The sequence below is a fragment of the Brienomyrus brachyistius genome, chromosome 19 (assembly GCF_023856365.1).
Source record: "Brienomyrus brachyistius isolate T26 chromosome 19, BBRACH_0.4, whole genome shotgun sequence".
NCBI classification, from domain to species: Eukaryota; Metazoa; Chordata; class Actinopteri; order Osteoglossiformes; family Mormyridae; genus Brienomyrus; species Brienomyrus brachyistius.
The window spans coordinates 17,418,748-17,441,460 of record NC_064551.1 but is presented as its reverse complement, the minus strand read 5'-3'; the positions used below and the strand labels follow the sequence as shown (position 1 = coordinate 17,441,460).

General features: G+C 46.5%; 1 protein-coding gene across 2 annotated transcripts; it reads right to left on the bottom strand.

Annotated features, from left to right (window-relative positions):
• Window positions 1-1,777: 1,777 nt before the first annotated feature.
• taf1a (TATA box binding protein (TBP)-associated factor, RNA polymerase I, A) lies at window positions 1,778-21,584 on the bottom strand. 2 transcript variants are annotated; one of them, XM_048985982.1, is made up of 16 exons: window positions 21,495-21,584; window positions 20,904-21,056; window positions 20,633-20,796; window positions 20,162-20,275; window positions 19,089-19,287; window positions 18,591-18,712; window positions 18,305-18,463; window positions 18,151-18,217; window positions 17,936-18,059; window positions 17,685-17,839; window positions 15,760-16,750; window positions 11,941-12,073; window positions 10,788-11,256; window positions 10,474-10,613; window positions 5,047-5,224; window positions 1,778-4,681 (listed from the first exon to the last, which is right to left on the bottom strand). In XM_048985982.1, the coding sequence occupies exons 2-11, from the start codon at window positions 21,052-21,054 to the stop codon at window positions 16,599-16,601; spliced, it is 1,407 nt and encodes a 468-aa protein (XP_048841939.1). In that variant the 5' UTR covers window positions 21,055-21,056; window positions 21,495-21,584; the 3' UTR covers window positions 1,778-4,681; window positions 5,047-5,224; window positions 10,474-10,613; window positions 10,788-11,256; window positions 11,941-12,073; window positions 15,760-16,598. The 2 variants fall into 2 exon arrangements, with proteins under 2 accessions (XP_048841939.1, XP_048841940.1); XM_048985983.1 differs by lacking the exon at window positions 11,941-12,073 and having other exon boundaries at window positions 5,047-5,173; window positions 10,788-11,903; window positions 16,593-16,750.
• Window positions 21,585-22,713: the final 1,129 nt, after the last annotated feature.

Here is a 22,713-nt window from a genome sequence, read left to right as displayed (position 1 = left end):
GGTTCTCCAAAATATTGTATCGATTTTACAAAATGAATCATTACAGATACTTTTATCTAGTCGATTTTTTGTTACATATTTTACAAATTTAACACACACACAGTTTTTTTTTTTACTGTCCCCAGTACAGTGCACTGTAGACGAGGTGACGGTTTTTAAACACTGTAAAGCAGCAGCTGTTTATAGGACAGCGGGTCACGTGCTGAAATGTGTGCAAGGGGAGGCCAAATCCTTTAAACGTGAGATTGGCCTCGAGGGACCTGGGTTCAGCCGCAGCTTACAGCTGTTTCCCCCCCCCAGGGGCCTGCGGCAGGCAAGGCCGACGTGCTTTAATGCCAGTTCATGAAGTTCGCGCCAGCGGACAGTCTGTTGAGTACCCCTCCCTCTTTAAGCATAGTGTGACGTCCCTCAGCAGGATGGAGGGGGCCATGTGACCCATTATCCAGACTCGAAATATCAACATAGCGACCCTCCGAATCCCCACCAAGCCTGGTCCTACTCAGCATGGCGTGGATTCCTAGCAAAAACAGAACGATGAAGTAAAACTGAAATAAACGCGCGGGATTTAGCAATAAACACACAAGCAGGATGCAGTGGAGGTCACGCCACAGCTGTCGGACTTTCAGAAAGGCACATGGCTATTTAAAGGCTATTCTGATTAGCATTGCGAACTGTTTACTCACAGGCTGATTATAAAAAGTGATGCAATAATAAACAGCTATAATCGAGGTGTAAAATTAAAACCTGTGAGAAATATTTTGTTGGCAGGCTGGTATGAGGATGTAAGATGCAGGTAAGACTCAAAAGCCGTTCCCATCCTCACATGAAGGACTGTTTGCTGTTTTTCTTACCAGGAGTTCCACCAGGGTGAACAAACTTTGTTAAGAGGGTTGTGTTCAGTGTTCTGGCTGCTACATTTGGTTCCTGGTTGCATAAGGCATCACATGGACAATAGGCCAAAGCTTAATAAATAGGCTGGTTACCTCTGTTCTCTGTCTAGTCCAATGACGAAGTGTGTACTGTTTACTATAGCCTTTCATACTGTACTTATAATCCCCAAATGCAGAGGACAGCTATGTTTTTAGGAAGTACAGGTGTTTGTACAATCTTCCGTTTAATGGTTTACTCCGACCGCTCACTGTTGATGGTTTCAGGTCGTGTTTTTTCAAGGAAAACATTAGTCAGACAATGCGTGGGAACATTTTGTCCCCATCCTGAACGCCGTGTGACCTAGCCGATCTGGCTCACGGCTACTCAGGTGATGTCATCACATCGTCGCTCTTTGTTTTCTCCAAACTGACCGTTTTGAGGAGCTTTATATGAGAGAGACTGACTTCAGAAGGGTTGTGTTGCCGGTTGGTGGGCGGTGCCACGCATCTGAGTCAGAGGGTGACATCAGCCCAGCAGCCTATCAGACTGGCTTTGCAAACGAGGCCTAAGTCCGCTGGGCCTGTTGTGTCATGGTTAATGGAGTTGTTCGTCCAGGGACAGTGGGAATTCTTAGTTCGTCATAGATCTGACAAAATGTGTAGCTTGGTGGGATGAGCAACGCTTGTTGGCTAGCTTGAGTGGAGGAATGGGCCATTTGGCGTCCACTGGGTTCGACGAGTCGTTCAGAGAACCGCTTCTCAGTTGAATTTGATTCACATTACATGACGTCACTCAGATTCCTGTCATTCGATCTACTGTGTGTCACATTATTTATGATATGTCGGGGAACATGAGCCTTTTGCGGGCAAAATCTTAGCTTTCATAAATCTACTGAGCCGTCTCCAAGTCAGTATTAATTCGATTTATTCAAAAATCAATAATATCAGAGATACAGAAGCACTTCATTCACAGATGACGCTATGTACAGCAGTTTTAGGGAAACAACTTCGAAAGTTTAGCTGGTTAAGTTAGAAGCTGGGCCTCTGTGTTTGAGGTGAAATGGAAAGCTAAGCAGACAAAGATAACCGTGCCAGCTATTGCCGAAAGCTAGTTTGAAAGTTAATTTGAGGGCAGATTTGAAGCAGGTGATGTCGTTCTGTTACAGCCATAGGGTCCGTCACCCCCCTTTTTCCCCCTCTTTCAGCGTGACTGTGTCTATCACAGTCTATAAAGGTGAGCTTTATGCAGTGATGACCTCAGCTCCATCCCACTTGGCAATAAAAAATGCTAACAGAAGATTCTTACATCAGCCACTATAAAGCTTCATTAAGTTAGCCATGTCGTTACAAGTACTGATTAGTTTTCCCCAACAAAGGCACTCAGATAGGCAACTAATAATCGCCAATTTGTATTATGTAACATAATAAAGAATGTCGGTGATTTTCATGTGACTCGCCGAAGAAGGGAAGTGATATTCTCGGTTTCTGTTACGTTTTTTTACTTCAGGAAAAGGTGCACCTATTTAAAGGTCACACGGCAATTCTGAAAGTGAAGTAGCAGGATGTGAAACTGTATAAAGAGGAAGGACAGTGTTGCAGTGTTGAACACACGAGCTCAGAAATACCAGGAGACTCTCATACGGTTTATTTTTTCCAATCATATTTTTTTTCTTTAACTGTGAGAGCATATATCCCTGAAGATGTCTATGAGATGTCCCTGGGTGGCAAGCAGGCTTTCCGTAACAATGAATTATCCAAAATCTGAAGTGCTTTTCGTAATTCTATACATCTCCATCCCAACCGCCTCTTTTCGTAATTACTTATCCAGTCCAGGGGTCTCAGTAACTGAGTGCTTTCTCTTATACTTATTTGAAATTAAATTCTCTGAACTGGGTAACAAACTAATCAAATGACAGTGAGATGAAATTTAATCAGCAACTCATCTCCAATAGGATAAGGACCTTCGACACTACCCTCCCTCCATGGACCCCCATCACCTCACTCTGGCCTGAAATCTGGGCTTTATTCACAGCAACAATATACTATTACACCCACTTTTGTACCTGAAGAGTTAACAGATATTAATTCAATATAGTCCCATTTGAATATAGGGACACTACCAGTACGGGTGAAGTACTACAGGCAGGATTTGTTACCTGACATTATGTTATGTTGATCTGCAGTTAGGCATGATGGGTGTGGTGTGTTAATTACATCTGTGTAATACAGGGTTACACTCTCTCTAATGTCCATTTGTCTTGCCGCAAGGCAAAGGCCACGGAAAAAAAAAGTTCCTCTTCGCCTTCTTGATGATTTCCCAAGTTCCCCAACCCAGGCCTGGAGGAATGTAACTACCATTCGCCAAGGGCCTGATGGATGGATCAGAGGACCACAGCATCACACGATTGAAAACGTTTAGCCAAGCTACACACTTTCCAGCAGCTGGTTATTGCCCTGTAATGAACAGCTGTTAAATGACTTGAGCAAGAGGCTGTTCTGTTCAGAGGCAAGTCAGAGAAAAATAAACCTTTAAAAATGAAACATAGGACAGGTCAAGTGTTCCACTAACTGGAAAGATTACAGTTACAGTAATTTGGCATTTAAACGCACTTAAATGTCTTTTCCTTTCCATAATGAGCTTGACTTTTATCCCGCCCACTGTGTTGATGACATTGAGGCAATATGGCAGACGTCACTCAGAAAAACACTTGTTTGTGTTTGTCGTCCTTAACTGCAAATTAAACATGACCTTTAAGCTAGAGTTAATGTGCCTCCGCAGTAATGTGCGTTTCTCTCGCTACGTGTAGCTGTTTCGAAAAAGGTCGCACAAGCCTACAGCACAAGCCCAAACGTGGGCGTCAGCCTGTGAGATAGACCACGGTACCACACCATCGAGCCACGTTGACGCAGTTCACCTGAGCAGTCTGAGTGCCAGGGGGAATCTGCTGGAACGGGAGACAGGATAAGCAGGAACTTTGGTGGCTTGGGAAAATTCCAGAAAAGTTCTCCTCTGCTATTCGTGACATGATTAAATCAGTCCATCCATCCATCGAGCCTATTCCTATGCAGGGCTGCAGAGGTCCAGAGCCTATCCAAGCAGCTCCAGGCACAAAGCGGTGAAGAACCTGGGATGGGGTTCCAACCCTTTGCAGGGCAGCGTGCTGAGGTTAGCATGGTCTCCTCACACCTCTGCAGACCAGGGTGGGAGTTTCTGCCCCAGCTTCATATGTGGAATTTGCATGTTCTCCCCATGTCATTGTGGAGTTTCCACTGGGTTCTCCTGTTCCCCCCAAATTCTAAGAACACTCTGAGGTGAATTAGACTTGCCAAGTCGTCTGTAGGTATGAGACAAGGTCTCTAGATGCAAGAAAGTGTGGAAAGGGCCATTATTAATGATTATTTTAACAGGCACCACATGTGGGTGGGGTATCCATGGTCAGCCAGCAGCAGGCTGGGACTGGAGCCTTCCCCAACCCAACCGGAGGGTTTGAACCCACAACCTTCCGGCCACGGCACAGACAGCCCACCTCCGGACGTACACCCCATGAGAGAAAAGCCGCAACTAGGATTCAGCAAAAGTGTCTAAAAGGGCATTTTTCTGTTAGAGGTGATATTTCTTTATTTTGTTTCGAATTGGCCTGTGACGCTATAACAATTTCTGCCATTTTCCTGAGGGCAGGAAAGTAAAAAAAAGTAAAAATTAATCAAACCCGCCTTGTTCCACAGTGTCGTTTCCATTCACCCTCGTGTGCTGGATTAATCTCTTAGGAATAGCATTCGCCTCGTCCGACAAAAGGAAGGCGACACTGTCACTAGGAAAGAAGGGGAAACGGTGAATCATTTTGCCGTCTCATGAAACAGATTCTTTATTCTGTTTAATTAAAACACCATTTCATTGTCTGCGATATGCTATAATTAATAATGATCCTAAATCCACCAGTGGGGGGCCCTTCATGCTGATGGACACCCTGCCATGTGTTCATTCATTATGAATGAATACTCAAGAATAGTACTGACACACAATGATTGTCTCAGAGGACTTGGTCTGAGCTGCAGAGGCAGGTTTCCTGATTCTGGGGCCTAATTCATAAAGTTGAGGGCCCCTTCGCTCCCTCAAGTGTACTGACTGTTTGTGGCCAGCAGGGGCTCCCAAACCTGGTGGTAAACGCTGCCTCACCTTGAGAGAACATTGGGGGAAGGTGGGGATTTTTCTTTTGCTCCCCTGGTCCACCTGCTCAAGCCAGGACTCAGGCACTCAGTTTGGCTCAGTTTTGCTGGATGGTCAGCAATCAGTCACTCTGCTTCTGAGGAGCATAGGAGAAGATCACGGATACCTGGTCACCAGCTTCACGAACCTTCATCCAAGTGTGCGGAGAGAAAAAACAGTAACATGTATTATGTTAAGTATTAATTACCCACAAACTAAGTCTTACTTACATATTGATCTCAGGTTAATCCATAATTAATGAATTGTGATGTATGTTTTATCTCAGGCAGTTAGCATATTTGATACAATATGTGTTAATTCTGTAAACCTTTGTGAATTACTGGAGGAACTATTGAAGGAGGTAGTAATGAATAACACAAGTGAAGTACTGATCTCATATTTGCTCATCATTAATAAATCGTGGCTTACCTTTTGTCTCAAGCAGCAACTATATTTGTTCATAATTTGTTATGATTTGTACTCCAGCAGCAACTGAGTTATTACTTGGTATTTGCGCATGTCACCGAAAAAAACTCCCCGAGAGACTTAAGAATGAAGTGATACTTCTGCAGAAACGTTCCAACTCCATGTAATATGTGATGCCAGGTTTCTACCTGGAGTTTCCCAGGCATGTGCAAGCACCTGATTTGTAGTATCTGAGGCCACCCTCAGATAAATAGTTATCGACCACAGTTAGAAGATCATAGTTAGCTAGCTACTTAGCAGACCACACTACTCCAGCATCTCCTAAGTAAATAATGCATTTTTTTAAATATTTAGTGTTGTGATTATTTGTGACCAACAGGGGGCCAAACCTCAGGGGCCCTATGCAAACTTGTAAACACCACCACTGAGCACAATGCTCCCATTTTCTCCAGCAGTGATCCTGGATCCTATCGCTCCCCATCTGAGGACTCCAGCACAGCTGCATGCTTAAGGTTTCTAACAAACCGTGAAGCGCCCAGCGATTTAGGTTGCAGCCCTGCTGACGGGTAACATGGGGGGGTGGGGCACAGCGTTAAATCACAACGCTGTTAGATCACCACCCCATTTAACCAGCTACGCTCTGCGACCAATAACCAGACAGAAACAAAAGTCATACGCGAGTGATCTTTTAAGAATGATAGGTATAAGCCCAGTGAATTATTAATCACCTTGCTTTATTTACCAAACAGCACCTAAGGGAGTATCAGCCAGCAACTCTCAGACGACAGAAGCTAAAAGCTTTTCTCAAGGGCCCAGCGGTGACATCACCCAGAGAGCCACGGGAGCTGAACCGACGACCATCTGGTCACAAGCACAGTCCTAAGCCACAGAGCCACGCCCCAGCTAATTTGTAACTGGACATACAATCAAGCAGCTCACCCTGAAATATATCACACCAGGTACCTAAATAAAGAACACTAAATAAATAAAAATGTAAAGAACACACTGTTGGTGCGGCTTGGTGGGATAAGATGTTCTCCCAGGGATCGGAAGGTTGCTAGTTTAAATCCCATGGTCCGTAAAGTGATGTCACTCTTGGGCCCTTAACCCCCATTTGCTCCAGGGACTGGCTGACTCTGCTTTCTCAGAAAATGCACATCGCTTTGAATAAGAGCGTCTGCTGAATTAAAATGTTAATTAAAGGAACGTCTCCTTAGATTCAAGCTTAATTCAGCTGCAGGCAATTTGACTCCATGTCACACAGTGACTGTTTTCTAAGAAAGATTATTATAATGGCGATGATTATAATAGCGTGACGAACTTGATTCTCTTAGTCACACCTATCATATTACTGCAGGTCTTTAACCATGAAACTCAGAAATGTTCCATATGATAAGAGGGTTAGGGAATGGATTTTCTGTGTCATTCCTGATGTCACTGAGTCCGGTATTCGTGTTACTCTGCGAATTGTGAATTCCATCCATCCACCATCTAACCGCCTTTGCTGATGACTCAAATCAAGTGACATTTGGAAACAGGACATTTACGTTCGTTGTGTTGACCTTAACATTTCGATCATTAAAATGGGGGCGGCGTGTTGCTCAGCAGGGTCGATGTATCTGAAAAAACCACCCAGTTTGTGCTTTAACAACAGGCAGATCTGAATCTTCATCGCACTCAGTGAATCAGAAATATATATGAAATCAAGCATAAACACAGAACGGTTCAGGGATGTTGCACCAGTCAATCAGACACATGTTAAGTCAAACAACCCACAGGGAAGCTACGCTAATTTAGTGGAAGTCAGAGTGAACCCACAATTCCCACAGCTGTGAGGTGGCAAGATATCTATCCTTAATAAACATATTAGGTCCAATCTTCGATCCATTTTATGATGATTTATTACAATTTAAAGATGAAAAGTAACTTCTGAAGTGAGTTCTGTCTATGCAGGTTCTGTAATGCACTGGCATCCTGTCCAGAATGTAACCCCCTGCCTGGTGCCCTGTGCTGCCTGGGAAAGACTCCAGCCCCCCACCCCAACCCCCAGGACCTTGAACAGAAAAAGCGGATAGATAAATGGATTTTTTGTGTGCAAGACTCCACTTTAAAAGTGTTCTGGGTAATTTACAGATGCTTATCAGCCTGACTTGATGTCATTGGACAGCAGTAGGAGATTGAAACAACCAGAGGAAACACCAGCTGACACCTTACTGCCCCCCACCACCCCAACAGTGGCTAAACTTAAGGATAAATGGCATCTGTTAAAGGCCTGAGGTGGCAGAAACCTGGACCGGAACTGGCACCAGGTTCCTCTTTCAGTTAAGAGCTTGTCCCCTTGATGGTGCCCAGCTGGCCTGTAATGGTAGGCGATGGGTGAAGTGAACTGTGCGGGATGCAGATTGTCGGGGGCGGAGATGGGAACCAGTGAGGCGACACGTGGCTTATTGGTGCCGGCGAGTCACACGCCAGTTTTGGGCTCCGAGCTGGTAATACGCTGGTAAACAGCACCAGGAGAAATAATTTAAAAATGCAAGGGGAAGTGCCTCACTCTGGTGGCAGCCAGAGTCCTCAGCCCATCTTCCCAAACGAGCGCCATCCTGGGGCAACGCTTGCATTCCATCCAGCCACATTGTGGCCCGGTGCTATGATGCGGGGCCGACGTGGGGCAGTAAGAAGCGGCCTGAGGTGACAAGGGTCAAAACCCAGTCAGCTGGGAATGTCAGTCATGCGACCTGCCAGTCACATGACCTGTTCACTCACCTGGCCATGTGTGACCAGAGTTCCGCACCATGTGTTAAATGGGCATTAGGTTTCATTATGTTAGTAATATTGTTCAATGTATAACAGCACAACTCAGTATGGTATAAAAGGCCATTGATGATGACCTCCGGGATGAGGTGAGCACTGTGGGTTGTGTGGGGTGGCTGGAGTTTGGAGGAACCATGTGATTTAGGTGATATATATACAGTATGGAGAGAGACAGCAGCAGCTGGGAAGACTGTAATGCTGAGCTGGAAAATCTCTGGGGAGCATAGAACCCTGGCAAGGGCATCTGCACATCGGCGCCCTTGGTTACGCAGTGGGGCGTCGATCAGCTGGGCCCCATCAACAGAGGGACCTTCTCTGACCCTAAGCGCCTGTAGGCGACTGACAGGGAGAAATCAGAGGAGCAGGGTACAGCTGGTGCCGTGCCAGTGGTCTGTGTGGGAGTGTGTGGCTCACAGCATCTTTGGGATGATTAATTCGTGACACATTCCAGCGCGTAGGCACTGCGTGGGTGACCGACGGGTGCTGGAGCAGCCTGTGTGTAACCTACACATGACGGCCTGCTTCACAGTCCACCTGCTCAGGTCGAACAGACGGGCCAGGCGAGCAGATCCAGCCCGTCAGGAGCGGATCACACTTAACCTGACTTAACGTGCGTTTGGATAGAGCCCTGGGACATTAGGAGGGCTGGAGGGTCGAGCGACCAGGGGCACTGAGAAGAAGCGGCAATCCAAGGAGTCCATTTCCGGGTTTGGGTTTGGGGTAAAGCCGTCTCATTAATAACAGGGGTAGTAATATTACTGTCTCACTAACGACGGGGTTTGGGTTATTAAATTCCAGCCGCTTGACGTGACAAGCAAAAAGTTTACTTCCGGAAGCACAGCGAATCTGCAGCCTGTTTTTTCGCAGAGTCCATTTAGGGTTGCTGATCCACACCACGCTCAAGCACAACTGACCCCCAAAAGTCCGGTTTGCTATAAAAGATGTTGCGGCTACTAAACTGTTCCTTTCTTCACCACCACGTCCTCCTTTGCTTCATGGTATACCAAAGCAGGACCTTCTGGCAAGCTCCACTAACTGAATTCAACACAAGGATGCAGCAAATGTATACTAACTTTTGGGCGTCACAATTCACTTCTCATTAATATTTTAGGCGTACAGTACTGAAAAAACAGTGTCCAAATAGATTTTTTTAACGCTCGTTATTAAATGAAAAAACTTAAATACGGCAGCATGTGGGTCTCTTTGGTCTACGGCAGATGTTCAGAGTTTGCTGGAAAATTGGGCTGACGAGGATATCGAGAAACAACTGGGTGCGGCACACAAAAACTCTGAGATATCTGGCAAAATACCGAAGCATCTTCTTCTACATGCAACATGATTATATGAAAATCGCTGCTTGCCTTCTGATGAATTTATGAGGCCTGTGTGTCATCGTGCCCATAATGACTCCAAAGAAGACAAGATAAAAACATCAGTCATGAAATATATGAAGTGATGTGGTGTTTTTCTTTCTGTTACCTTTAACACCAAAAGTCTCGCACTGATGATAAAAGCGTGCTCGGGCCTGGAATGTTAAGCGCAATGTGAGCACAGACCAGTGGGGGGGGGGGGGGGGGGCAACCATGCTCGGACTCGATACTAGGCACTCGGGCCAAGTGAAAGCACGCCCTTGAATGAACTTCGACTCACAAATTCACGTCGCTAAACCAATCTGGTGTGGTATGGAGCGCCTGACCCTTCAGTTTCACAGAAGTGCAACGGAGGAGGACATTTGTTTTATGCACATTTGCATCGTTATGACAAGAACATTTTTTAAAAATAGAAAACTGTGGGAGAAGAATGCATTTGTACGGTTATGACAAGTACTTACTGGTGCATTTAACCCTTCATACTGGCATCGTGTACTTGAGTACCAGTTTTGTTAATGCACGTTCATAACTCATCGCTAGCTGGCATGCTATCTTCACATATTTTCAAAAGCAACACTATTCATTAGCAGAATGAAAATATCATGGTATACTCACACTACCATGGTATACTGTATTATACTGTCTTTCCCATTTTTGGACAACTCTGGGAAGAACCTGGATATTTTTTACACTAGTATGACTGCCCCTTTTGGGTTGTTACTGTCCCATTAGTTAATGATCTGTGTGTGTGTGTGTGTGTGTGGTTTTCTCTCACAGCCCATGAACGTACCGTTACATAAAGCATAGTGTCTTTACATTAGGACAGTGTCCCTGCGATGGATTGGCATTCTGTCCAGGTGCCCCCTGCCTCCTGTCCTGTGCTTCCTCGGATCGGGTCCAGGATAACTGCGACCCTCTACTGGACACACACTCATGGAAAAGAGACGGACTATTTAAAATAAACATTTCACTCAACAAATTGCATCCTGTCCAGGGTACCCCAGCTTTGGGCCTTATGCTGCCTGGGACAGGCTCCAGCCACCCCCCCCCCCCTCTCCCTCCCCTCCCCTCCCCTCCCCTCCATGACCCAGAATAAGTAGTTACTGGATGGGGGTGTTCCACTTCTGTCTTTTCACTTCTTCACCTCTGCTGGTGGTTTCTTACTTGCCGTCATGGAGCTGCCCACCAATACCATCAAACCTGCAATAGGCAGCCATCTACCAGACTGTACACTGAAAAACATCAAAACCTGATCAGGTGGGGGTGGAGGGGGGGGGCGTGCCGTGTCCCCCTGCTCTCTGGCGAGCCGTGTCCCCCCGCACCCCCAACAGATGTCCCTGTGGGTCTTGGCGCCGGCCTTCAGCTCGCCGTGCTCCAGAGGACGCCGTGGGCTCGCAGCCGTTTTGCCCGCCCAGTCCCACCCCCACGTCCTCTTCTCGCTCCAATTACAGTCACCGGACTGCTGGCCCACGAGTTCTCGCGGCAGATTGGCGTCGCGGTGGCCATCTTGGTTGCTATGGCAAAATCCCGCCAGGCTCCGGTGGTGGGGGGGTTCAGCGGCTCGGCGAAACAGCTGCTAGGCAATATAAACACTTTGCTGAGAGGTACGGCAAACGCTGAATTCAGATTAACAGTCTTACAGTGCAGAGTACAATAGAAAGAAAAAAATCATATAGGCAGACGTGCTTACTGAGGCAAACTCCCTTTATGGACAAATTGAAAGAGGAGGATTGTGGGTTAGGTTATATCTGTCTCCATGTCTGCTTGAACAATACTCTTTTACTGGTATTTTTTTATTGTCATTTTCATTGCCTGTTACACTGTCATCATCCAGTGGAACTTTAATATATAAATGTGGCATTTTCTGGGATCTAGGTTTCTGGGGAGTAAGGTCTGGTTGGTGGAGGGGTGGAGGGGGGTGGGTTAGCATTTGGGATAGGCATGGGCATCAGTTGTTCCGAGAGGCAATGCAGACCTGGGGGGGGGGACTTTATCATGTTTCTTTCACGCTCGGATGGGGGCCCATATTGAGCTGTCAGTTTCGGTGAGCGAAGACTGTCCTCTTTCTCCCAGATTGGTGTGAGTGTGCGTCCGTGGGCGTCGGACCGTGTTGCGAGCAGCTGGATCCCCGAGGCAGCAGATGCACGGAGCCCCCGACGGCGAGGCAGGAAGCCACCCTCCACCATGCAGTGTCTTCTTCATCAGCTCCTCTGGCTAAAACTGAGGAAAAGCGGGCGTGTGGGTTAGGACTCTGTACCTGTGATCAGAAGGTTGCTAGTTCAGATCCCACTGTCAGCAGAGTGATGTCACTACTGGCCCCCTGAGTGAGGTCTTCAACTCCCAGTTACCCCAGGAAGCGTCTGACCCTTTGATGCTTTGAGTAAAATCATCTGTTGGATAAATGAAACATACCTCCGTAAACATGATGGGCAAGTGAAGTGACCTCAGTTTTGTTACTATGCTCATATGTTTGCAAAAAATGGCGTTTTCAGGAACTCAATCTTTGTTTATCTTTGCTCTAATAAACACGTCAGAAGGTCGCAGCCTCGTCACGGTGCAGATGCGTTTATAGCCAAGGGGAAAGGAGCAGGCGCCATTTAATTGCGATCTCGGCTGGGGGACTTGGGGAGACTCGGGCTGTATTAATTACCCAGCGAGACAAACAGTTGGCTAATGAAAGTACCATCATGCTTAGCAAGTACAGCAGGTAAACCAGCTCTGATGCATTTACATCCCTCCATCTTCCGTAGCGCTTTTTGAAAAAGGGATTTACAGGAAGCTATCGATTCATTCATCTGCACGTCTTTTGAAATACAGGAGGAAATTCACACAACTCGGGGAGAACATACAAATTTAACCCCCAACCCAGGTGGTTACACAAGGGCGCGTTTGCTGGGGCTCCCATGTGATAAGCACTGCTGCTGATGTTACAAGATGACCAACTAACATGCTGTGCGACTCATCTTCATCTTTTTTTCCCATTCAAAACTGCAACTCAAAGCTGATTGGTCATCGTGTGATCAGCTGACCTTCCCTTCAAATGCTAAGTTAATGCCTCCCGCCTGCCCTACCGTCAAATCATAGAACGAGTGCAGGGGTGTCTCCACGTAGAGGTCCTGCATAAATCTTTCCACAGAGGGTTGGTTCTTACTGCTTCCTTGAAGAACAATGTTGGGACAGTCAGAGGAGAGACATTTCCTTTTTAGAGCTGCGTTCCAGCCTGACAGCTACAGCCAGAATTATGTAATATGCCATCACGTCCCCCCCCTCCCCCCCCCCCAAAGGCAACCAAAGATAACCGAAGACGCATCACGAGGCCGGGCCTTGAGGAGACTGCGGACAGAGAATGAGAGAAGATACAAAAGCAGGTTAGAATTTCCGTCCTCATTATTATATATGTGAAGGAAGCTGAAAACTGCTGAAAAGGCCTCAACATCCTCAGGCTGGAGGGCGTCCTTATGCACTGTGAGGCTTGTGTCTGTCCCAAACGGGCCAGCGAGCTGCTGCACAACGACATCAAGACAGCATGAACGACGATGCAGAAACGACAACAACATACCTCAAATCTCCCAAGACATTATTTTTTGGGATATAAAAATGCTTTCATGGTTAAAAAGTGCAGGGGTATTTATTTGCTGTTATGGATAGAATTTTAATGGGGTCAATTTTCAATTGTTTGGTGGGGGGGGGGGGATGACATATTTGCTATTGATGCAGACTGTGAAAATGCTTGTTACATTTGCCTTAAGTGAAACCAGCATTTGCTAAATCATCAATATAACTGGTGAAATGTGCGCGACATTATATTTAAGAACATGGTCCTTATTAATAATTTCAGAGCTAATTAAACGGAAAGTCTGAGCCACCTCTGGCCATGATGACATGACCATCGATCCGTAGATATTGCTTTATCTCATTTCATGCCAGGAACTTAGGTTCCCAAACTCATATTACTCAGAGGGTGTCACGGCAACAGGGCCATCACCATGGGAGATGGGAGTGTGGGTAGGACTGGCTGAGGCATCACAAATGACATCTAAAAACATACTATACTATAATTATTAAACCTGCGATATCTGCTATCAATCACTCCCTCGGATTTAGGTGTAAAATAGTCACTATTAGGTAGACCTGGTTCTAAAAAGCAAACAGCTTCCAAAAAGCAAGTCATGGCTGCCATTGAGCACAGAACATACATAGGGTCAGAAGGTTCAGTTACTGCTAAATCGGGTGCTACTCGGCACCGCGTGGGGTACCTAACAAAGCGGGTCCTACCCGGCACCGCGTGGGGTACCTAACAAAGCGGGTCCAACCCGGCACCGCATAGGGGTACCTAACAAAGCGGGTCCAACCCGGCACTGCGTAGGGGTACCTAACAAAGCGGGTCCAACCCGGCACCGCGTAGGGGTACCTAACAAAGCGGGTCCAACCCGGCACCGCGTAGGGGTACCTAACAAAGCGGGTCCTACCCGGCACCGCGTGGGGTACCTAACAAAGCGGGTCCTACCCGGCACCGCGTGGGGTACCTAACAAAGCGGGTCCTACCCGGGCACCGCATAGGGGTACCTAACAAAGCGGGTCCTACCCGGCACCGCATAGGGGTACCTAACAAAGCGGGTCCTACCCGGCACCGCATAGGGGTACCTAACAAAGCGGGTCCTACCCGGCACCGCGTAGGGGTACCTAACAAAGCGGGTCCTACCCGGCACCGCGTAGGGGTACCTAACAAAGCGGGTCCTACCCGGCACCGCGTAGGGGTACCTAACAAAGCGGGTCCTACCCGGCACTACATAGGGGTACCTAACAAAGGAGGTCCTACCCGGCGCCGCATAGGGGTACCTAACAAAGCAGGTCCTACCCGGCACCACATAGGGGTACCTAACAAAGGAGGTCCTACCCGGCGCCGCATAGGGGTACCTAACAAAGCAGGTCCTACCCGGCGCCGCATAGGGGTACCTAACAAAGCGGGTCCAACCTGGCACCGCGTGGGGGTATCTAACAAAGCGGGTCCTACCCGGCACCGCGTGGGGGTATCTAACAAAGCGGGTCCTACCCGGCACCGCGTAGGGGTACCTAACAAAGCGGGTCCTACCCGGCACCGCGTAGGGGTACCTAACAAAGCGGGTCCTACCCGGCACCGCGTAGGGGTACCTAACAAAGCGGGTCCTACCCGGCACCGCGTAGGGGTACCTAACAAAGCGGGTCCTACCCGGCACCGCGTAGGGGTACCTAACAAAGCGGGTCCTACCCGGCACCGCGTAGGGGTACCTAACAAAGCGGGTCCTACCCGGCACCGCGTAGGGGTACCTAACAAAGCGGGTCCTACCCGGCACCGCGTAGGGGTACCTAACAAAGCGGGTCCTACCCGGCACCGCGTAGGGGTACCTAACAAAGCGGGTCCTACCCGGCACTGCGTAGGGGTACCTAACAAAGCGGGTCCTACCCGGCACTGCGTAGGGGTACCAACTAATGAAGGGACCAGTGAGTGCATGTATAACAGTAATGAATTTTCTAAAACAGTTAGTACTAGATCTCATTCATGATAACATGGCATGATTCCAGTGGATTCTGTCCCTGAGGAGGTCCGGTTAGGGCGGCGCCCCAAACCACATTTCTGCCCTGCAGTTTGCATAGTTCCGACCACACAGCTGGATGTTACTGCTGGTACACAAAGTTGTACTGATGCTTTTCAATGTCAACAAGATTAAAAATAAACCTCATTAAAACAAACAGTAATAAGTAAAGCGTATGAATACGCATCATGCAGAATTTCTTCATCTATGATTTAGATAATTCATAGCATACTTCACAGTTTAAATTTAGATACTGTACACAACAGACAGCAAACCTTAGCATCTGAATAAAGCTAAATTAAAAATAAAACAATCAAGAACATGCAGTATGCATGCCGCATTATAAACGTGTGTAGAACTTTAAGGGCTAGCCCTGTAAAGCTAAGCATGTTCTCAGAACATGGACTGCAGAGATTTGGCTTTCATTTTGTAAAGCCCAACCCATTTACAGTATCTCCCAATGGTAGTTAAAAATATGCATGTAGTCATGGAAATTTACAAACCTCTCTATAAAAAATAATCCAGGTACCTGAGAAAATGAAACCTGAATCCTTAATGACTTTAAAATGAAACCACTTTGCTCGATCAAATTTTGCTCCAACTAAACAAGAGTATTTATGAGCAGGACCCTGGCAGCATGGCAGTTAACGGAGAACTGGCAGTCTTCCTGAGAGACAGCTGGCTGCTCTTACAGAAATTCTCCTTGCTGCGCCATGTCCATGTTGGGGGCATGCAGACAGCCAAAGGGAGTGGGGAATATGGCGCTAGTGCCACCTGGTGGGGAGGAGTTTGAACTGCACGGCTCACTGTCACCCACGAGGACTGTAACACGCAGACAGAGACCCGGATCTGAGAGGAGGATTATGGGATAAAGAGTCAGTACCCAATAAATCAAGGAGGGGGAGGGGTCTCTTCAGGGTTCAATTTAATGGGTAACAACCACTAGGCTTTCTGTGATGTAACAATTTCCTATATATTACACAGACAAAAAAAATTCTATTGTCATGACAGTCATGATTTTATTACAGATTTTTCACATAAGCTGAAAATAAAAATATAATCTTGTTACAAAACATTTAACAAATCTTTACAAATTCCACTGTTTTCCATGATACTAACAGTGTCGAGAATGATCTAGAAGATGACTGAGGTCGTATTCCCTCCAAAACCCGGTTCCTCCATGACGGTAAAACATGCAGCTACTACAGACTCTTTGATAAAAACCCGACAAAATGTTATCGTTATATTTTAACATCTTCACAAATTGTGAAGAAAAAAAATTGCACCTTTTAAGAGTTATGTCTCCTAATGCCCACTAGGAGGCAGAGCAGCTCACCGCCAGCTACTCTGGGTCTCCTCCGTACGACAGACGGACCTCTGCGCCCCCACAGCGTCTCGGGTAGCGACGGCACGTCCGTCTTTCGCGGGTTTCCGGCATCCTTCTGGCCTTCTTTTCCTTCTCAAGTTCAATTTTTCTTCTGCAGTACATGCATCCTGCAATCAGACAGAACATCGCAGCTCCATGAAGGTAGCGGTTCGATAAATCAGGTGAGGCTACAGCTAGACGACCAAACTACTCGAAAACCCTCAAACACACCTCGTGTGTCCTCAGGTATTAAAGTCATGGCTGGGAGACATTAATACACCCATCTACATCACATCACTCAGAAACAGAAATCCAGAATTTAAAGTTCTAATAATTCAAGTAATTTCTGTATGTGGAGATTGTATGTTCTTTCCCAGTCATGCAGGTTTTCTCTTGCAATTCAAAGAGTTATGCTGAGACCAAATCGTTCCTATAAATTGCCCAAAGTGTATGAATGTGTGTGTGTGTGTGGACCCTGAGATGGACTGGCATCCCACCCAATGCGCAGCCCAGCCTTATCCATGATAAGTAGAAAGGCAGGTGAATAAACATCACAACCATGCCGGTCAAAGCCCATGTGATTCCACAGGCAAACTGCTTCCCCCTCACACCCCACCAACAAGCCTCATCGTCAGCACCCCCTCCCCAGCCGTGAAGAGCATCTTCTGAGATGGCTGATTACATCGGCGCCCCCTTTAGAAGACAGTATTTTGGGCAGGTTCAGAAAGTACAAATCCAGGCCAAGATTTTGTTTCAACCAATCAGTTTAGTATAAAGAGTCACATTTACAAAGTTCTCAACTGGCTGGTTGGATCAAAATCTTGGTCAGGATATGTGCTTTCTGGATCAGAACTTCCCACCGCTGGCCTTTGCCGGCCAGTTGTTGCCTAATGCAGTGCTTCCAAACCTGGTTCTCAGGGATTCACAAGGGCACCAGGAGCATGTTTTTGCTCCTTCGCAGCTCCCAATAGCAAAAACTTGCCGAGGACTGGGTTGGGAAACACTGGCCTAATGGGTTGACCAGCACAACGAGACCAAGGCGAGCTCAGCCCGCGTTCTTACCGCTTCCGACCAGAGCTGCAGCCACAAAAGCTTTCAGCATCAGCAAATCCCAGGACAACTCAGAGTCCCTCCTCGCATGGTACGTCCTGAAATGAAAGGCAGGCCACCAGTCCTTCCGCGTCTCCCACTCTCCCTCAAGGAGACGCTTCAACTTCCTGCCAACAGAGAGCCGCTTTAAAATGAGAAAGGCCAAACCATCGAGCGATTCAAACGTCACGAACAGTAAGGCAGGTACCAGAGGGCATCCCTACTTTTTTCTGAGGATTTTGATGATGTCACGAAAGCAGGTCCAGGGTGCCACGCTGCGCTTCCAACTGCAATCGTCGAGGAGATTAAAAATGACACCCAGTGCCTCTTTCAGATCCTGTTCAGTCCCTGGAAAACGTTGTACAGCTATTAAGACTTAAAAATCAGACCTCAGATCAGATTATTTAAATCAATAATTTAAATTTTAAAGGAGGTTTACCTGACTGAAGGAGAAGTGAAAACAACTCCAGCATCAGCTCATGGCTGGGAACCAAAGCCCCCAGAATCTGGGGAGAGGATAAGACCGCCGTTTGTGGTAAAGAGCAGTGACAAGTGAACAAAGGACGGGCGAGCCTAGGACACCCCACACACACCTTAAGGACCCTGATCTGCTTCTTCTCTGTGGCCCCCTGCCTCTTCAGGAAGCGGTAGAGGTAGACGTGAGCGTTGGGGTTTGGCGGGAAGGAGTTGTCATACGCGTACTCCTTCAGCACGTGCAGCGCCCCCTCATGGTCACTGTAAAACTCCAGCATCTGCCAAAGCAGTACAGACAGCCCGTCATCCACAATGTTGAGAAACGTGCCTTTATAGACCTCGATCAAAGGACACGGCTAAGCCCCATGTTGCCAGCTTAACATGCACACTTCCGGCGTAACTCACATTAACGTAGCCGACGACAAACGGATCCCACACTCCAGGCAGCTTCAGAATCTCCTGCAGACTGATGCATGCTTGCCGGAAGTAGGTATGCATCTCCTGGGTGGCGGAAAGATCGGCATCGTCTGGCACAGACAGGCAGCAGCTCAGTTTTGCTGAAGGGATGCCACCCTCTCACATAATAGCAAATATAACAGGTTCTCTCTTCTGAATGGCGATAACTGAAAAGCCAATATGGAGGTGACCTTAAAACTCAAGTGTACTGGGGAGTAACTCATCTGAGGAGTGCAGATCAAAGAAAATACTGAGAAATGGCATCTTCCTAAAGAATGTTATCGTGGCAATAACTACCTGACTGCCTTGCACCAGTGACATCACACTAACCTGACACCACAGTAGGTTTTATTTACCATATAGATTTGCTACAGTAACCGCCCCTATCCACCACTAGAGGGCAGAATACACACAGCTAGACACACATAATATCAGGTCCCTACTTACCATCCTCGGAGGTGGAACCCTTCTTAGAGATCCAGGAGAGATAGCTTAGGAAGCCTCGATAGGCATGGACGAGCTTCATCCTGTCACCCTGAGCAGCAGACTGTTTACCATACCGCCAGCTCTCCGCCGTAGTCAGCTGCCGCACGGCATCATCAAAATTCCCAGTCAGCAGCAGGTGGAATGACTGTTCCAGACAAACCTAGAACAGAGAAGCAAGTTACAAGGAGTCTGGTACTGTGGACACGCCAAGCCACCTACAAAGGAGAGAGATGTCACATTACATGACCTGGCCACCTGACCAATAGCCAGTAGAAATTGTTTTGGAGGGGTTTGACCAGGGGGAAAACAACCAATCAGTGCTCAGCATACAAGTGGGACCTCCTACAGGGCAACTGGAAAACCATCCCAGGAGGCCACCCCATGAAACCAGCATAGAGGAGACAGTAGGGCCAGCCAGTCCCTGGAGTGATTTGGGTTAAGGGCCTTGGTCAGGGGGGCAATGGTGAAATCATGCTGCCAACCCAGGGATTTGAACCAACAACCTTCTAAATCCCAAACCATTGAGCTGGCCCCATTAAATTATTTTTAAAATACCTTTTTAGTTAGTGCAACATTCCATATATGTTATTTTACGGTTTGATGTCTTTATAATCATTCTGAAATGTAGAGAATAGTGTAAATAAACCTTTCTGTGGGTGTGTCCAAACTTTTGACTGGCACTCTATAAGAAGAAAGGATGAAGACAAATCGGAAGAAATGTAAAATGTCATTACAACAGACCACTGGATAAGTCATTATGGGGGGGAAACACTCAGCAACAGGAAAAACAAACAAAATCAAGTAACCACAACCACTGAGGCCTCCACACCCTGCAAACACGCACAAGAAGTCACCAGGCAGAATGAAGGTCACACGGAACCTGCAACAATGCACCCAAATACACATCATCAGTGTCGTTAAAGCAGGTCGTTCAAAAACGTAACTCTGTTTTATGTATCCCCAGCATCGGACTGGATGCATTATGGTAAATGTCACAGAGAACCTGGGCTGCGTACAGCTAAACAGAAACCTACCTTCAGATAACCTCTCACTCCAGTGTTTTTCATTAGGTCAAAAAAACGATTGACATCTTCAAGTCTGGAGTTTGGGTGATGATGAAGAATCTCACTGCCCAATCTAAAAATTATCTGGAATAGAATGAATTAATAAATTAAATTAATAAAGAGAAATTAATATATTAACACAACTTTCCACCACTTTACAAAGGTGCACTAGGGCAGAGAATTACGTTGAAATACTGCTGGATTTTTCAACAAATAAATTTACTTTCTGGTGTTTAGATGTTTTCAGCCTGAACAGTGGCTATCCAACTACTCCCAGAATGATCTTTTACTGGAATGTACAACAGAAGGGTCTTCTCTAATAATCCATCTGTGGCCCTACAGTAAATACTTTTTTCCACCAGTAAGAGCACTTCTGGGACTAGAACCAGCACCTAACTGGTTCAGGCTTGTGTCCTCCATGACACCCACAGAGTGCCTCACCTCAGCGGCCAGCAGCTGCCTGTGTGTGCTTGTGTCCTCCAGAGTCTGGAAGTAGCTGATCAGGTACTTTGCTGCCTCCTGCCAGCGGTGCTCAAACAGACATTCCCGAATCTGATTCAGGCAAAGCCTGGCACTTCGGTGAAATCCAGTCTCCTTGGATGTCTCTGGGGGAGGGAGAGGCCATTGCACTTGCCAGGAGCTTTATGGCATACTAGCTATCAATGAGGAAGGTGGGGGACTGGTGAGAACAGCAGAAGAGCCTCTAACAGACCTCCATACCACGGTGCTGGGACAGGCAGGTCCGGCCCTTTGCTCCTCTTCCGAATCGGCTCCTGCTCCTCCACGTCGTCGTCGTCATCACCATTATCACTGCCGCAATCCCTCGCAGGTGCCGTCATCCATTCCGCACTGATGTCATCCATGGCTGAGTAACGCATCAAGACCACACGATTATTTAGCTTGTTATTTATGCTACAATTTGATGTAATTATTCAGATAGATAGAAGAGCAATAAGACCCTGAATGGTCTGATTAACAGCGAAAATGATAATGCACTGAACCATACACTAAGTTTAATGCAATTTCTAATTCAGACAACTAAAAACGTCTATAAAGTTTTTACAATGTGCTTATTTATTTTCCATATAACATTAACGGCTTCTCGTAATGTATGCAGTCAGACATACTTATGATACTGCCCACCAAACAGTCTAAAGATGAAAAACATATTTGTGATGTTTTCATTTCGAGGTTTAACTCAACATAAATCCAGCTGAATCACATATTTTACACCTGCATGTCTTACAGTAGACAAGACCCAATAAATATGCATGTGTATGCCAAAAACAAACGCTAAACTCACCCAGCAAGTTTCCGTACGCGGTACCGTAACATAGTACGCATGGACTGGTGTTTTTTTCTGGGGGGGGGGGGGGGGGGGTGCTTTCTTCTTCAGTGACTTTAAAGCATTTAAATCTCCAGCCATTTGTAATCATGCCCCCTAGCGCAGGGGAGGGTCGAACTGTCCGATTAAACATGTCTGTTAGCTATCTGGCCAGATCCTCACGTTCACTGTCATGCGTTATGGAACACCCGCACCCTCATCTGTATGTGCTAACTGTATTTACATGTCAGCGTCGCAAATGTAATTGCTGTTGTTGTTCCTGTGGAAAATAATGAAACGCACTACATGCTTTCAGAATACCAGAACAATTTTACCGACAATGTTTATGGCTGATTTCCCCACATCACCTTGTGAATTTTAAGGTGCCGCATGCGGCATATATTTTTCTGTTAGAATCATTGATTATAAGACCTTTGATTATATGCTTTTTTATCGACTCGCGCGAACTTGCCAGTTGTCCAAATGTTCTAATCCACAACGATTTGTTTGTAGGGTATTTAATATATACTTCAATATATATATACACACACACACACTTGTATGCACATTATTAAGTATTATGTTAGTAAATATATATTTAATAATATATTTATTTATATAGTTAACATACACCACACCGCCTGCTGGCACGAACTATGGTGGATTTAAGCAGAAGCAGAAGAAGACTGCATGCCCCTAATAGCTAAAATATAGTTGTTTGTATGAGCTATTTGCTGCCGGATTTCAGTGAAATAAGTATATCCTGCGTGAACTATCTCCACCCAGCTTCTGAAGGTGGTGACCCGTGAAGAAATGCAATAAATTTTCCTATGTTCCTCCCAGATACAAGACGGACATGTGTCGCAAGTTCCGGTGTTAAACCCAAAGGCGATACGGACCCCGCCGCTAGGGGGCGGGCGTTTGCGAGAGGGGAGAGCCAGCCTACGCAATACAAAAATGCCTTAATAGGGTTAGGCTTTATTAATTACTTTAAAAAAGACCCGGCACTCCCATTCGATGTTACCTGAAAGACCGGAATATATTTTGCTTTAACATATTTAAATTTATTCTGTCCCAACTACTTAATCATTTACAAAGTAAGTAAACTCCTCTCCCAAAATAAAATTCTTTCCTTCACATGCCTGAGGTGAAAAAACCAAAATCTGCCTACATAAATAAAACCAAAATATACGCGCAT